The following is a 16,126-nucleotide window of genomic DNA, read 5'->3' as shown; positions in this document are numbered from 1 at the left end:
CAGTGCAATTAAATTGTTTCTGGGTTTGGGGGGAGTTTTTTTTTCAGGGAGTATGGGGATCTAACCCAGGACCTTGCAGAAGTTAGCCAAGGACGCTACAATTAAGCTGCATCCATGTCCCGTTTTAATTTTGAGACAGGATCTCACTACACTATCCAGGCTGACCTTGAACTGTGACCCTTCTGTCTCAGCATCCCAGGTAGCTGGGATTACAAGCATGTACTACTACAGTGGCTCCCCAAATCAAATTTTACACATCAAAATCTAAGTCATACACATAAATTGGAGTATTTGAACCTATGCTAGCTTTCTCATAATTTTGTCTAACAAAAAAAGTTCCAAGATGGATGAAGGATTAATAGTTTCTGTGTATTCCCAAACTTTCCTGTAAGGAGAATGTGAGCAAATCCTTCCCTTAAACATTCTTAGATTGCTTTTTGTCCAAGGTTGAGTTCTTGCTTCTATACACATTTCATTCTGGTAGCCTTGCACACATGATGAGTATAGCAAGGCAAAGAACATGGGCTGGGGGAATGACTCACTCAAGTGGTAGCACACCTGCTGAGCAAGCACGGGTCCTGAGTTCAAAGGACTTAAAATACCTCTGCTTTGCTCAGTTGAGATTGACAAGCACATACTCAAGAAGGAGAGATTTGGAAGATGGAACGGAGTTCTTGAACTAGACCCTGACCAGCAGGCACAAGAATACCTGGACTCTGCCACTTCCTCAGCATTGCTCAAGCCTGGCACCTGTGTCCCAGAACTAGAGCACACGTGTGCATACTTGAGGCCAGGTGCTGCACACTCCCAAATGTGCTAGCACCAAAGTCCCAAAGTCTCCAAGGTCTGTGGAAGACCGGAGGAGAGGGGAGGTCAGGAGTTCTGGAGGTGGGAGGCAGGCGGGAAGCTTCTGTAACAGCTCAGAACCTGGGCAGAGTTAGAAGGACAGAATGGCAATGCTGAAATTCGGAGGGCAAGACTAGGATTTAGGGAGGGAGGTTTGGGTGGTGGAAGAGTTACGGGCAGGTGAGAGCTGAGAAAATGGCATGGAGCCAGCATGATGTAACACAGTAGGTTGGGTCAGAGGCAGGGGCAGCAGGATGTCCTCCGTAAGGCTGGCTCCCGGGATGTTCGATAATCATAGGACTATGAACTGAACACTTAGTTCTTTAAGTGTTTTCACTAACCTGCCTGATAGAAGAGGCGGAGGCCACCAAGTTCCAAGTTCAGAGCCTCACTGTTCTGAGTACTCACTTGCTCCTTCATCACAACAGCCTCACCAGTCACTCTCACTCCCATGTTTGAGATGAGAAAACCTGGGCAAAAGTGTTAGGTGACCTGCTGTGTGTCACACAGTTCTGCGATTGTATCTTAGTACATTTTCCATTACTATAACAAGGTACCTGAGGCTGGCTGGATGACTTACAGAGAAAAGGTTTATTTAGCTCACGGTTTTAGGAGGCTGATAGTCCAAACAGCATAGCACTAACTCTGGTGAGGGCCCCTGGCTGCATGATGGTGCAAGAGAGGGAGAGACCATATGGTGAGAGCTTGGGGAAAAGCCTCAGTCACTCTTTTATAACAATTTGCTCTCTAAGAACTAACTCAGAAAAAAAAGGAAAGATAAAGAAAAGAAAAAGGAAGGGAGAGGAAGGGAGGGAGGAAGGAAGGGAGGGAGGAAGGAAGGAAGGAAGAAAGGAAGGAAGGGAGAGAGGAAGGGGAAAAAAAAAAGCCAAAGAACTAACTCAGAGAAAGAAAGAAGAAAAAAAAAAAACTCAGGATTCCTTGAAAACTATCTCAATCCCTTCCATGCTTCCTATGACCTAACACCCTCCCATGAGGCCCCACCTCTTAAAGGGCCCACCACCTCTCACATCACCATACTGAGGACCAAATTCCCAACCCCAAGTATATCCAAACCATAGCAAGTGTACTGGGAAAACTGAGGCTTGAAGGCAAAGGACATGGGCCCTGAGAAGGGCCCAGTAATCAGGCCCCAGAGCCCACACTCAATACCAGCCCATTATTCCTGAACTTAGTGACTGATCCAATGGAGTGGGGCAAAACTCACCTTATCTCCCAACACTCTATTAGGTAAATCCCATATGCCTATGCAAAAGTAAAAAAAATAGCATGGGGAACATTTATGTGCCAGCTGTGTTGATTGTAGTTGCTTCATACACCAGAGAGCATTTGCTGAACCATGTGAAAATAATCTTCACCATGAAATAATTCAGCAGGCATATCCTAAAAATAAAGAGATTCTTCCCTACACAATTACCACATTACTGATATCACATCTAAGAGAATAACAGTAACTCTACAAAATCATCTAAGAAATCTACATTATACTTGAATGTTCTCAATTGTCCCAAAGTTAGCTGCTTTTTGTTTGTTTTCTCCTGCAATACTGACTTTATTGCACAACCACTGGTAATGACTAACCTGGTGTAGCCTATATAATTTCCACAGTGCTCACTCCTATCTTACATTATAAGAGTATTCATGATCAGTTACATGAAACCAAATGCAAGGGTTTGACCACCCAAATATAAATACAGGCACACTTTCATCTGAAAATACTTAAATGCCTCATCTAGACTGACTTCACTGATGGCTTTTTTTTTTTTTTTTTGGGTGGGACTGGAGTTTGAACTCATGGCTTTACAAAGCTGGCACTCTACAGCTTGAGCCACACCTCCAGTCTTGGTTATGTAGCAAAAAAGGGGAGGTCAGAAAAGAAACAGAAAGGCTGGTGTTCTGAGGACGAGACAGGGGGAGGGGATGGCAAAGCAGAGAGATAAAACTGAAAGAATTGAAACATGAAGGTCACACAGCACTGGGAAAATGAAATAGCCAATGGAGTCACATGCAGCCATAGGTGGGTTGAGCTTTGCCCTTTGCTCCTGTAACCGGCTTGCAAGGGTATAAAAGGTGAGACTTTGTTCTTGGGACTCAGCCTTTGGACGAGAGTCTGCTGGGTCTGTGCCAGCACAATAAACGTTGCTTCCTGCTAATCTGCCTCAGAGACTCGTATATCAGCTCATAATTTCCTGCAACAGTTATTTTGGAGCTGGGATCTTGGGAACTATTTGCCTGAGCTGGCCTCAAATCTCGATCCTCCTAATTTTAGCCTCCCAAGTAGATAGGATTGCAGGCATGGACCACCCACACCTGGCTTTTTTTAAACGAAATCAATTATCTGTGGAGAAGACTTGATTGAGTGGGAGGAAATTAATATTTTTTACACTTTCATTAGCATACATTAGTTGTACAGAGGGGTTTCATTATGATATTTACATATGTACTTAGAATGTATCTTAATTATATTCACCTCATCCACATTGTCCTTCACCCCATCCCTTGCTTCTTAGAAAAATTTCAACGCAAAGTACATCCACCATGTTCTCCCTCCTTCATCCTCTCTATTTACCCTCCTCCTTCCCTCTGCTACTCTCCCTGAACAGTACCTGTTTTATCTTCCCGTCTTTAATTTTTTTAAGTGTATATTGATTGTTAAGAATTTTTTTTGAGACAGGATCTCACTCCATTGGTCAAGCTGGTCTTGAACTCTTGATCCTCCTGCCTCTGCCTCCCACATGCTGGTATTACAGGTGTGCACCACCTGGTGTTACCTGGGCTAGGTACTTTTTTTTTAAGCCCAAATCTAATCAAGGCTTGTATATCATATTTTTATTTTATATCTCGTTAGTCTCTTAATCTAAATTGTTCTACCATTTAGCATTCTTTTTTTTTGCAGTACTGGGATTTGAACTCAGGGCCTTCACCTTGAGCCACTCCACCAGCCCTATTTTTGTGAAGGGTTTTTCAAGATAGGGTCTCAGAAACTATTTGCCTGGGCTGGCTTTGAAGCTCGATCCTCCTGATCTCTGCCTCCTGAGTATCTAGAATTACAGGAGTGAGCCACAGGTGCCCAGCTTTTGGCATTCTTATTTATTTATTTATTTATTTTGTGGTACTGGGGTTTGAAGTCAGGGTCTTCACCTTGAGCCACTCCACCAGCCCTTTTTTGTGATGGGCTTTTTCAAGAATAGGATCTTGAGGAACTATTTGCCTCTTGAGGAACTGTAAGCTGCAATCCTCCTGATATCTGCCTCCTGAGTAGCTAGGATTACAGGCACGAGCCACAGGTGCTGGGCTCCTTTGGGCATTCTTAAAATGTAACATTGTATGTTGCACATAGTAATAACAAACTGCTGTTTCAGTTATGATTTAGCTGAGATGCTAAACTACCTTCATAAAAGCCAAAGTGGCAGTGACTTAAATATGTTGGAATTTTATTTCTGTCTCTCACAGTAATTCAAACATACTTGGTAAACAAGTCAACATGGCAGCTTTGTTGTGTAGAAACCAGCACTCTTTCTCCCTCTCTGTTTTTTTTTAATTTTTCTTAATTAGGATATATTTTTACAGGGGGGATTCATTGTGACAATTCCAATTAGGCTTCTATTGTAAATTGGTTAGCTCACCCCCACAGTATCTCTGCCTCAACCCCAACCCACCCCACTTAAAGCAGTTGCAAGAGGTTCCTTGTTCTTTCATATAGGTATATGAAGTCCGTCCGCCACACACCCTTACCTTGATCTCCTTCATTCACCCTCCCCTCTATTGCTTGTCCACCGCAGGATCTGAGATGGCGGGTCCAGGTCTAGGAAAAGGACATGAAGAGGACACTGCCTTTCCTTTTTAGGAAGAAGTCACCACATTTGTGTCTTGTCCCATTGGCTAAAACTTAGTCACACAGCTCAGGCCTCAAGAGAGACCGGCTTTGTTGGGTGGCACTCATGCCAACCTTAAGTTTTGGGGTCTTGTTTTAAAGAGCATGGATATCAGAGGCCATCACTGGTGTCTGCATGGCTCCTTCTCCTTATGGGTAGAGCTTTAAAAATCCTTCAAGTGGTAGAGCACCTGCTTTGGAAGCTCGAAGCCCTTAGTTCAAACCCCAGTCCCACAAAAAAACCCCAAAAAATCCTCCACCACGGGTATATAGGAGAACGATGAGGTGCTGAATCTAATTAAGATATAGTGTAAGCATACGTGTAAATGTCACAACGCATCCCCCCGTGCAACTAATCTATGCTAATAATAAAAAAAGTATTCTTTTTTTTTTTTAAAGGAAAATCCTCAACGCCTACACCAGCCCAGTAACAAAGACTGAACACCGCTGGGTGAGCACTGTGGCGGAAAGTGTCCAAGCTTCGGTAAACTTTCCTAGGACAGACTCTAAGGGACAGAAACCCAGAAAAGACAAGAGAGGGAAGAACAGACAATGGAAGCGACTGAGAAGTGGTCAGGGATGAGAGAGAGAGAGAGAGAGAGAGAGCTGGACTCACAAGTTATGTGAGTCCACTCCCTGGAGTGTGTCCGGCTGCCTGTGGGGAGGACCATCTGCCTCTAATGCATGTCAGTGGGAGCCGCACTCTGAGTGCATCTGAACAGGCAGGGCCTGAATAAGTAGAGGGGGAGTCAAATTAGATGCTGAGCTTCTGATACTGGTGGACCACATAATTCTGCCCAACATTCACTCTCAAAATAGCAGAAAAATCTAAGAAAGAGGGAGAGAAAGAATACAGACACATGTGTGCACATGCATGTATTCTAACAAAGAATTAGAGCACTGGTGGCTCACACCTGTAATCCCAGCTGCTCAGGAGGCAGAGATCAGGAGGATTGCGGTTCAAAGCCAGCCTGGGCAAATAGTTTGCTAGACCCTATCTCGAAAAACCCTTTACAAAAAAAGGGCTGGTGGAGTGACTGACTCAAGGTATAGACTTTGAGTTCAAACCCCAGTACCTCAAAAAAAAAAAAAGAAAGAAAGAATTACAGGGCCTAGAAGCAGAAGGAAAGCCAGAGAAGTGAATGCAGCACTTAGAGACTTGTTTCCTGGTGTTTTGTGCTGTGTGTAGCAAAGGCAGCTGAGTACTAACAAAGCTTTTCTTAGCTCACATGGATTTAAAGATCGATCCTGGAGAACAGGGTGTTCCAGAGAAGGGCCCCAGGTAAAAGCCCCCTACTGCAGGTTAGGGTCCCCAGGGAACACAGTCTAGGAGGCAGGGACAGCCAGAAACCAACCAGACCTGCCTGCACCAGGCTGGGAGGGCACCAGAGTCATCTTGTGCCCTGATTGGACTAGTATTGCTAGTTCCCCTCACCTCATGCCATAAGTAGTCACAAATCTGTTCTGAAGGAATACATCATCATCTTTAGCTTCAAATTACCACTCCAATTTACCACACACCAACCTGCCCTGGTTTTACTTTTAAGTTTTTGAGACAGGGTCTTGTTGTGCTGCCTAGGCTGACCTCAAACTCCTGGGCTCAAGTGATCCTCCCATCTCAACCTCCTGGGTAGCTGGAAGTACACACTGCCATGGCCAGAGAGGATTATATATTGACAGAAATGTGACCAGGACCTGGGGGTATAGCTTAGTGGTAGGAAGCTTGCCTGGCATGTTTGAGGAGGCCCTGGGTCCGACCTCTAGTCCACACACACACACACACACAGTGACCAGAGGTTTGCAGGAAACTAACCATGTATTTCCCATGGACCAATGATTCAGTATTCACTAGTTCGGTGTTCATGATAACTTTATAGACCATAAGTACCACAAATAATGAGGATTATGCAAGAAGAACACATGTAAAGGCTGGAAGTGTGGCTCAAGTAGTAGAGTGCTTGTCTATGAAACCTGAAGCCCTGAGTTCAATCCCCAGTGCTTGACTGGGGTTGGGGGGTGGGGGGTGACGACACACAACTTTATAAGAAAAAAATTGAACATTTAGGTGAAATGGACAAATTCCTAGGAAAATGCCATTTACCAAAATTGATAAAAGAGGAACTATACAAGGCCAGATGCTGGTAACTCATGCCTGTAATCCTAGCTAGAAATCAGGAGGCTTGCGGTTCAAAGCCTGCCTGGGACAAATAGTTTGAGAGATCCTATCTGGACAAAGAACATTACAGTAAAAGGGCTGGTAGAGTGACTTAAGCCATCAGAGTGCCTGCCTAGCAAGTGTGAGGCCCTGAGTTCAAACTCCAGTGCCACCAAGAAAAAACCATATATATACAATATGAATAATTCTAAATCTCTTAAGGAAATTGAATATATACTTGGAAACTCAACAAAGAAAAACACTCTGGACCCAGATGACTTTACTAGTGAGTTCTACTAAATATTTAAGGGAGGAATATCTTACTCTTCCAAGTAATGATAAAGAACACTTCCCAACTTTTTTTGTGTGTGGGGGGAGGGGTATTGGGGTTTGAACTCAGGGCTTCCTGCTTGCAAAGCAGGCACTCCAAAGCAGGAGCTCTACTATGTTAGCCACACCTCCAGTCCATTTTGCTTTGGTTATTTTGGAGATGGGGGGTCTCGCTAACTCCCCCTGCCACACACAGACACACATATTCCTAGACTGACCTCAAACTGTGATCCTTCTGATGATCTCCAGTTCCCAAGAATCATAGGCATGAGCCACCATGCCTGGCCAAGGATCATCGTACTTTGACCAAAAGGGGGGTCTCCACATATCATCCACTACAGTTCTGTTCATTTATAAGCTCTGTGGTCCAGAGAGAGTAAAGAACCGCCCAGGATCCTGCTGTCACTTAGTTACCCTTTTCTCTCTTTGATCAGAAACACAGAAAGGTATTAGACCCACCGGCTCCATGTGCCAGCGGCCACTCTGCCACCCAGGACAAAGAAACTGGAGCGAAGAATCTACCTGGGCAGAGGCAGAATGTGTGACCACCCAGGTATGCCCCGTGGTACACCTGCACCCTACTGACATCACAAGCTGAATACTGGGGTGAGGGGGGTGCTGGCTGCACTTGAATTGTGACATCAGGGAGCAAAACTAGGACAGTTGTCAAGGAAGGGAGGGCACAAAACAGCAGCCACAGGGAAAGGTGAGGAGGCGCTCATCGGCCCCCGGAAGAGGTGGGGTACAGCAGACTGATGGGGACGCTCCCGGCATCTGGTGAGTGAGGCTTGGGCACAATCCCTTCACCTGAGTGCCTAAGGTTCTTTTCCTTCTTGGCACAGGGCGGCAAAGTACCTGGCTCTCTCTGCCATGCAGAAAGTCTCAAGTAAGTTGTGCTCTAACCTTTCCTCCCCAGTGCCAAGAAAGTGGTTCCTTTCCTTTGTCACAAGAGGCAGCTCTTCTGCCTCTCCGCCCTCATCCAGAATTGGGGCTGGGACAAGGAGAGCACAATTCCCAGCATGTGGGTTGGCTGATGACTAGCTCCTGTAGCTCATGTGCAGACAACTGCCTCCAAGGAAAGGACGGTGTACCCGCTGAGGCCTGGCTTCAGCCTGGCTTTGCTCTGTCTCCCCAGGGCCATCCCAGGACCAAGTCCCGGACCTGCAGATCCCTGCCCAGCCCTCCAGACCTCCCCAAGGCCAGGTCCTTACGAGTAACAGCGGCAATCTCCGTATGTTGGAAGACCAAGTCCTCTGTCCCATTTGCCTGGAGGTGTTCTGCAACCCGGTCACTACTGCCTGCGGCCACAACTTCTGTATGACATGCCTCCAGAGTTTCTGGGACCATCAGGCTGCCATGGGCGAGACACACTACTGCCCCCAGTGCAGAGAGATGTTCGCCACCCGGCCCCACCTCTCCAAGAACGTCATCCTAGGGGAGATGGTGGCCTGTTTCACCCAGGCCAAAGGCCAGGCCTCTCGACCCTTGTGGAAGCTGGCTGGACCCAGGGATGTGCCCTGCGACTTCTGTTCCCCACAGAAGCTCCGGTCCGTGAAGTCATGCCTACAGTGCATGGCGTCCCTGTGTGAGAAGCACCTGCGCAGCCACTTCGAGGACGAGGTGTTTCAGGACCACCAGCTGCTGGAGCCCGTGTGGGATCTCAAGACCCGCTTGTGCAGGAAGCACCGCAAGCTGCGGCGGCTGTACTGTCGCACGGAAGGCAGCTGCGTGTGTGGAGCCTGCCTGCTGGAGGAGCACAAGAACCATGACACCACGCCGGTGGAGGAGGAGCGGGCCCGCAGGGAGGTGAGGGGGAGCTGAGGGGGGCGGGGACTCTTGGGCTCTCAAGAGTCTGTCGCATTTGCTTAGAGGAGAATTGGGCAGCTAAAGCCCGGCTCCTTGGGGGATGTTGTCTGTGGTCCCAATTACTCGGGAGGATGAGGCAGGAAAAATTGTGAGTTCAGGAGCCTGGGTAATACAAGCAACCTTTTGAGACCCTGCCTCAAAAAAAGAAAAAGAAATTACGCATCTGCCCAGTGCCGGTGGCTTGCACCTGTAATCCTAGCTACTTGGGAGGCTGAGATCAGAAGGATCACAATTTGAGGCCAGACCAGGCAACGAGTTCCTGAAAACTCTGATCTCCAAAATAACCAGAACAAAATGGGCTGGAGGAGTGGCTCAATTGGTAGAGGGCCTGCTTTGCAAGTGTGAAGCCCTGAATTCAAACCCCAGTCCCACCAAAAAAAAAAAGAAAGAAAAGAAAAGAAATTATGTATCTGCTAAAGCGACATCACCAGGGTCACACTTAAATGAATAAGGATGCAGAATTGTGCATCAGAAATCCATGTCGATTCAAACTATATTACAAAGCAATAACAATAAAAACAGCATGGTACTGGCACAAAAACAGACATGAAGACCAGTGGAACAGAATAGAGGATCCAGATATGAAGCCACACAACTATGAGCAACTTATCTTTGACAAAGGAGCTAAAAATATACGATGGAGAAATAGCAGCCTCTTCAACAAAAACTGCTGGGAAAACTGGTTAGCAGTCTGCAAAAAACTGAAACTAGATCCATGTATATCACCCTATACCAAGATTAACTCAAAATGGATCAAGGATCTTAATATCAGACCCCAAACTCTTAAGTTGATACAAGAAAGAGTAGGAAATACTCTGGAGTTAGTAGGTATAGGTAAGAACTTTCTCAATGAAACCCCAGCAGCACAGCAACTAAGAGATAGCATAGATAAATGGGACCTCATAAAACTAAAAAGCTTCTGTTCATCAAAAGAAATGGTCTCTAAACTGAAGAGAACACCCACAGAGTGGGAGAAAATATTTGCCAATTATACATCAGACAAAGGACTGATAACCAGAATATACAGGGAACTTAAAAAACTAAATTCTCCCAAAACTAATGAACCAATAAAGAAATGGGCATGTGAACTAAACAGAACTTTCTCAAAAGAAGAAATTCAAATGGCCAGAAAACACATGAAAAAATGCTCACCATCTCTAGCAATAAAGGAAATGCAAATTAAAACCACACTAAGATTCCACCTCACCCCTGTTAGAATAGCCATCATCAGCAACACCACCAACAACAGGTGTTGGCGAGGATGCGGGGAAAAAGGAACCCTCTTACACTGTTGGTGGGAATGTAGACTAGTACAACCACTCTGGAAAAAAATTTGGAGGCTACTTAAAAAGCTGGACATCGATCTACCATTTGATCCAGCAATACCACTCTTGGGGATATACCCAAAAGACTGTTACTCCAGAGGCACCTGCACATCCATGTTTATTGCGGCACTATTCACAATAGCCAAGTTATGGAAACAGCCAAGATGCCCCAGCACTGACAAATGGATTAAGAAAATGTGGTATCTATACACAATGGAATTTTATGCAGCCATGAAGAAGAACGAAATGTTATCATTCGCTGGTAAATGGATGGAATTGGAGAACATCATTCTGAGTGAGGTTAGCCTGGCTCAAAAGACCAAAAATCGTATGTTCTCCCTCATATGTGGACATTAGATCAAGGGCAAACACAACAATGGGATTGGACTATGAGCACATGATAAAAGCGAGAGCACACAAGGGAGGGGTGAGGATAGGTAAGACACCTAAAAAACTAGCTAGCATTTGTTGCCCTTAATGCAGAGAAACTAAAGCAGATAATTTAAAGCAACTGAGGCCAATAGGAAAAGGGGACCAGGAACTAGAGAAAAGGTTAGATCAAAAAGAATTAACCTAGAAGGTAACACCCACGCACAGGAAATCAATGTGAGTCAATGCCCTGTATAGCTATCCTTATCTCAACCAGCAAAACCCCTTGTTCCTTCCTATTATTGCTTATACTCTCTCTTCAACAAAATTAGAGATAAGGGCAAAATAGTTTCTGCTGGGTATTGAGGGGGGGAGCGGGAGGGGGTGGAGTGGGTGGTAAGGGAGGGGGTGGGGGCAGGGGGGAGAAATGAACCAAGCCTTGTATGCACATATGAATAATAAAAGAAAAAAGAAAAAAAAAAAAAAAAAAGAAATCCATGTCGACATTATCAAACTACAAATACAAAAACTAGCCATGGCAGCAAACGCCTGTAATCCCAGCTCTCAGCTGGCTGAGGCAGGAGGATTGTGAGTTCAAGGCCAGCCTGAGCTACATAATGAGATCCTGTCTCAAAAGAAAAAAAATAAATAACAAACACATCAGGTTAGGTTGGGTGAATCCCTCCTCCTCTTTCCTCTACCTTCAATTTCTTAAAAAAAATATTAGAATAGCTTTTTATAGTGAAATCCTTATATTTGAGATACCCTGTCAGGCGTATTCTGTAACGGTGTTATTCTTCTAACAATCACCAGGCAGTAGTCTGTGATAAAGACAAGAAGTTAGTTTGGCTGACACTTTTTCATTGCAAGACTTTTTTATTTTTCATGGCACTGGGGTTTGAACTCAAGGCCGCACACTTGCTAAGCTGGTGGAGCTTGAGCCACTCCACCAGCCCTTTATTGTGATAGGTTTTTTGGTTTTGTTTTGGTTTGGTTTTTTTTGAGATAGGGTCTCCTGAACTATTTGTTCCAGGGCTGGCTTCAAACCACGATCCTCCTGATCTCTGCCTCCTGAGTAGCTTAGGACTTACAGGTGTGAACCACCAGTGCCCAGCACAAGACTTTCTTAAAAAGTGAAGCAGTACTTTGATTTTCAGTACCAACAACAGTTCGTGGACAGCCACTAGTTCCGTACTGTATTCTAACAATGAAAATGCAGTGGCTGGAAGAGGTGGAGCCCAGAAGCTTATGTATCTCAAGTTATTGAACTCTTCCCAGGACCTTCTTGTGGCCTGAAACCCCGTAGTCATCACTGTTAGGAGCAAAGAACCAGATTCTTACAAATGGGGGGACAGGATCTCAGACCAGGAGCAGAGGAGTGGACCCTGCCCCAACCTTGGTCTTGCTCATTTTTATTGAAGCCAGGCAGATGAATGGAAGAGGTGCATCTCTTCTGGATTTGGACAGATGTACCTGCCTTCCCTCTGGACCAGGGCTTCTCTGAGGCCCCCTGTCTGAGTCAGGGTACCCTTTTCCTCCCCACTCCCCCCAACCCAGATAGAAGTGCGGAAGGTCCAGGCCAATGTGGAGAATCAGATGCTGATCATTGCCTCAAATAGCCAGAAGCACCGGGGGCGGGTAGCCTTTCTCTCGGTAAGGTGGACCCACCTCCACCCCACTCCCCGACCTGGAGGGGCTGGTAGGGAAAGGGACAGGTCGACAGAGACAGTGTGCCTAGGCTGGCTCTGGGCCGTGACAATGGACCTACAGGAGTAGGGCTTAGGAATGCCTCCTCTATGCCCCCATCCCAGAAACTGATCCAAACAGTGCGAGATGAAGTGAACACCTGCTTCTCAGAGATCATCCAGGAGGTCAAACAGCTGCAGATAAAGGTCTTGGATTTTGTGGAGAAGGAGGAGGCTGCTGCCCTGGGGAAACTGGACAGCTCCATCCAGCAGAGCCACAATCGGCTCCTGAAGCTGGAGGGGGACAGTGTCTGGCTTCACACTCTACTCGCCAACCGGAGTGATGAGCGATTCCTGCAGGCAAGACCCCTCTCTAGCCCAGGCTCTGTTTTAACTTCTGCATCCCTTCTACCCATGTATAGATGTACCCAGAGCTTGGACAAAGTGATCAGTTATGGGTTGGGCGGGGGGGGCGTGCATCACTTTGTCTATTCCCTTCCTCAGGGACCCCAGGTCATCATCATCCTGAGCTCACACCAACACCCCAGCTTCTTGCTGTACCACAAAGCTCAGCCTTGCCCTCTTTCCCACCTTCAGTTTCCTGGAACAGAGATCAACAGGGTGCACCCCAGGATCCTAGGCATGTGACACAGTCTGTTTCTCCAGGCTCCCCATACAGGACTGAAAGTGAGACCTGGACAAGCTATATACTGAAACCTCTTTTCCCCCCCAGTCCTGGTCCGGTGCTGCTACACGAGCAGGGAGAGGAGTACCAGGCAGGATTACCTGACTGGAGGTGCAAAAGCCTTACATATGGTGGGGTCCCAAACCCAGTGCTGGGGACTTCCTATCCCAGATCTCCTTTCTTAAGTTGCTGTCACACCCCTGGGAAGATTTCTAGGTGGTGGTACTGGGATTTGAACTCAGGCACTCTACCACCTGAGCCATGCCCCCAGTCCTCGCTTCTAAAAATCTACTTCACTTAATACTCTAAGCTACAATGGCTAGGCCTTTGGCAAGAGCCCTAACCTAGGATGGACAAACAATTGCAGGAACTATGGAAATAGCTGTCCATGTTTGAAAATGGGCAACTTCTCTACCTGCCAATGGTTCTGAAGATTACTTGGCTTCTGGCATAAATTGGAGCCCCTGGCATCAACTTGGGCCCTCACTAATAGTGCTATTAACCTATCCTCCCTGCATGCCAGGATTTCCCCAGGCTGAAGCACTTCCCTGACTGTGTGGAGCCCCTGATGGGCACCAACTGTGAGGAGACACAGAGCTTCCTCCAGCTGCCCGAGACCCTGGCCGAGCTCCGCACCCAGCTGGTGGATATAGGTCTCAGCTTCGTCAACCAGCTTCTCCTGAAGGGTCAGTCTTTTGGGCCTGGGGCCCATATCCCCCAGGGTGGAACCTGCCCCATAGTGTGTGGTTGTGGAGTCCTGTCTGCCTGTGTGCACCTTTCTCAGGTGACGCAGCCTCCAGGACGCTCACACCTCTCTCCAAAAGGATGCTGGGCTGTGAGAAGGGTCTCAGCAAAGCCCCTCCATCTCCCTCAGGCATTAGGATGAACTCATACGAGGTGCTACCCCCGACTGCGGACAGGAAAACACTTCTCCAGAGTGAGTCCTTGGAACTGGGTTCAGCCTCAGGGGGGAAGGAAAAGAGAAGGGCCCCTGGCATTCAGGCCAGGGCCTCCAGGGAAATGCCTATTCTTTCTTGCATGACCTTAGAAAGACTTGGCCTGGGCCCAAGCCCTGTTTAGAAGGGGAAGAGACCCTGTCGCATCGTACCCCAGAGTTGACTCTGTGCCATGACCTTTGCTCTCAGCTGTGTGCCTGCCAACCTCCCTGGGACTTTACAAGTCAGCTTGAATGGGCTCTGTCTATTTATTCCTCAGACACAAGCCCTCCATCCATTTGGTGTTCCTGTCAACCCTCTCCCAGGCTGGGCTGGGGGCTTCTCTGAGATCTTGAGGGTCAAGGTTGTATTGTCTTTGCTGTCCCTCTCTGGGTTACCTCCTCCAGGAGCCCTTCAATCTGCCTCAGTCCCACTCAGCCTTGTCCTGAAAGGGAGATTATGTTAGGATCTGGTGGGAGGGGAAGAGGAACTCCTGGTCCCAGTCTCTCCCAAAGTGGAAATGTTGAATTGGGGACCAACTCATGCTTCTGCCAAAGTTGGAGGGACCTAAAAGGATGGGTAGAGGGGACACTTAGGAGCCTGGCATGGCAGCATACTGGGACCTCTCTACAATGCCATAAAACTTAGCACCCCTCTTCCTCTGCCCTGGAGGCACTGACCCTGGCTCCCCTCCCTCCCACCACCACCCCTTCCCCAGGTTACTGCAACCTGAATTTTGACCCTTCCACGGCCAGTGAGGAGCTGTTCTTGTTCCAGGAGACCCACTCGGTACTGAACTTGGGTATCCTCCTGGAGCCCTCGGCTTCCAATGGCCCCATACAGGGCTTCAAGCAGTGGCCACAGGTGCTGTGTTCCCGAGGCTTGTCTGAGGGCCGCCATTACTGGGAGGCCGAGGTGTCTAATTCATGGATGTGCCTGGGTGTCACCTACCGCCGCAACCCCCCACTCAGCAGCCGTCAGTGTCGCAACATTGTCTACCTGCTGGGCCGCAACCCCTACTCGTGGTGCCTGGAGTGGGACTCGCTCAAGCTCTCGGTGTGGCACAACAACACTCAGACTGTGCTGCATGGCGCCTACCACCGCACACTGGGTGTGGCCCTCGACTGTGGTGCTGGCTGCCTGTCCTTCTATGGCTTGGCTGGGGGTGTGAGCCTCCTCTACCATTTTCTCGCCTCCTTCCTGGAGCCACTCTACCCCGCAGTCATGGTCAGCAGCGGTGCCTCGGTCATGCTCAAGCAGTGCCCCGAGGCCTAGGCAGTGTGTGCCAGCTCAAAGTGGCAGCCAATAAAGCTGGACTCTTAAGCACTGGCCGGGCAGGGGTTGCCAGGGAGGGGGGGGGAGCCCTACATGGTCCCCTGGACCTTGTGTAAAGGGTGGGTGGCCTACCTGCTTCCATGCCAGCTTCCATGCTTGGATACCACCTGTGGCACCTGTCAGCTGATTCCAGAAACTCCAAGTAGGCTGACCCCTTCCTTGACACAGTCACAGGAGGCCTTGAACCAGGCTGGAGTTCGCCTAAGGATGAAAGACAGTCCAGGGGCCTTCAGAGGAGAGATCTGAGCTCTGAATGATCAGCCTACCACCCATCTTCCACCCTAGCAGAGGCCTCTGGCCTTGGTTTTCAGGCCTGTCCTTGTCATTTGCCACTGAGGGCCAGTCCCCAAAGGTCTTAAGGGCTGAGGACTAGACAAAGGCGTGGACCAAATGGCTTCATTCAGCCTCCTCCTTCCCCAGGTGGCCAGACTGAGAGGTAGCATTGTACAGAGTAGAGTGTAGGGGTGGTCTGTCTAAATTCTAGTTTAATCCAGTGCTGCAAATTTAATACGAAGGAACCCAAGCCTACCTCAGATCTAAGACTAGTGGGCTCAGGACCTAGGTCCAGGCAGGTGCCAAGGCTGCAGACCCCACTGCCCACCACAGGTGTTTTCCAGCCTGGAGGGTGTTGATATCTTGCTGAGTGGGTAAACCTACAACAGCCTCTATCCTCCTGAGAGTAGTTCCCTGCCATCCTCCCCCA

The 16,126-nt window shown here is 47.9% G+C and overlaps 1 protein-coding gene and 1 long non-coding RNA gene across 2 annotated transcripts in view; one reads left to right on the top strand and one right to left on the bottom strand.

Moving 5' to 3' along the window:
- LOC141413671 (uncharacterized) overlaps window positions 1-16,126 on the bottom strand; it is a 26,241-nt gene extending 10,115 nt beyond the window's left edge. Inside the window, exons 1-2 of the long non-coding RNA XR_012438436.1 lie at window positions 15,953-16,126; window positions 15,496-15,624 (exon numbers count right to left, since the gene is read on the bottom strand). This is a non-coding gene — a long non-coding RNA (uncharacterized lncRNA). The remainder of the gene's footprint in view (window positions 1-15,495; window positions 15,625-15,952) is intronic.
- LOC109676395 (E3 ubiquitin/ISG15 ligase TRIM25-like) lies at window positions 7,979-15,439 on the top strand. The gene is made up of 7 exons (XM_074048886.1): window positions 7,979-8,000; window positions 8,359-9,029; window positions 12,341-12,436; window positions 12,595-12,828; window positions 13,677-13,839; window positions 14,028-14,090; window positions 14,807-15,439. Exons 1-7 carry the CDS (start codon window positions 7,979-7,981, stop codon window positions 15,361-15,363), a joined length of 1,806 nt encoding a protein of 601 aa, XP_073904987.1. The 3' UTR covers window positions 15,364-15,439.

This window comes from Castor canadensis, chromosome 11, assembly GCF_047511655.1.
Source record: "Castor canadensis chromosome 11, mCasCan1.hap1v2, whole genome shotgun sequence".
NCBI lineage: Eukaryota > Metazoa > Chordata > Mammalia > Rodentia > Castoridae > Castor > Castor canadensis.
The sequence above is the reverse complement of the archived record's forward strand: the minus strand, read 5'-3'. Positions and strand labels throughout refer to the sequence as shown.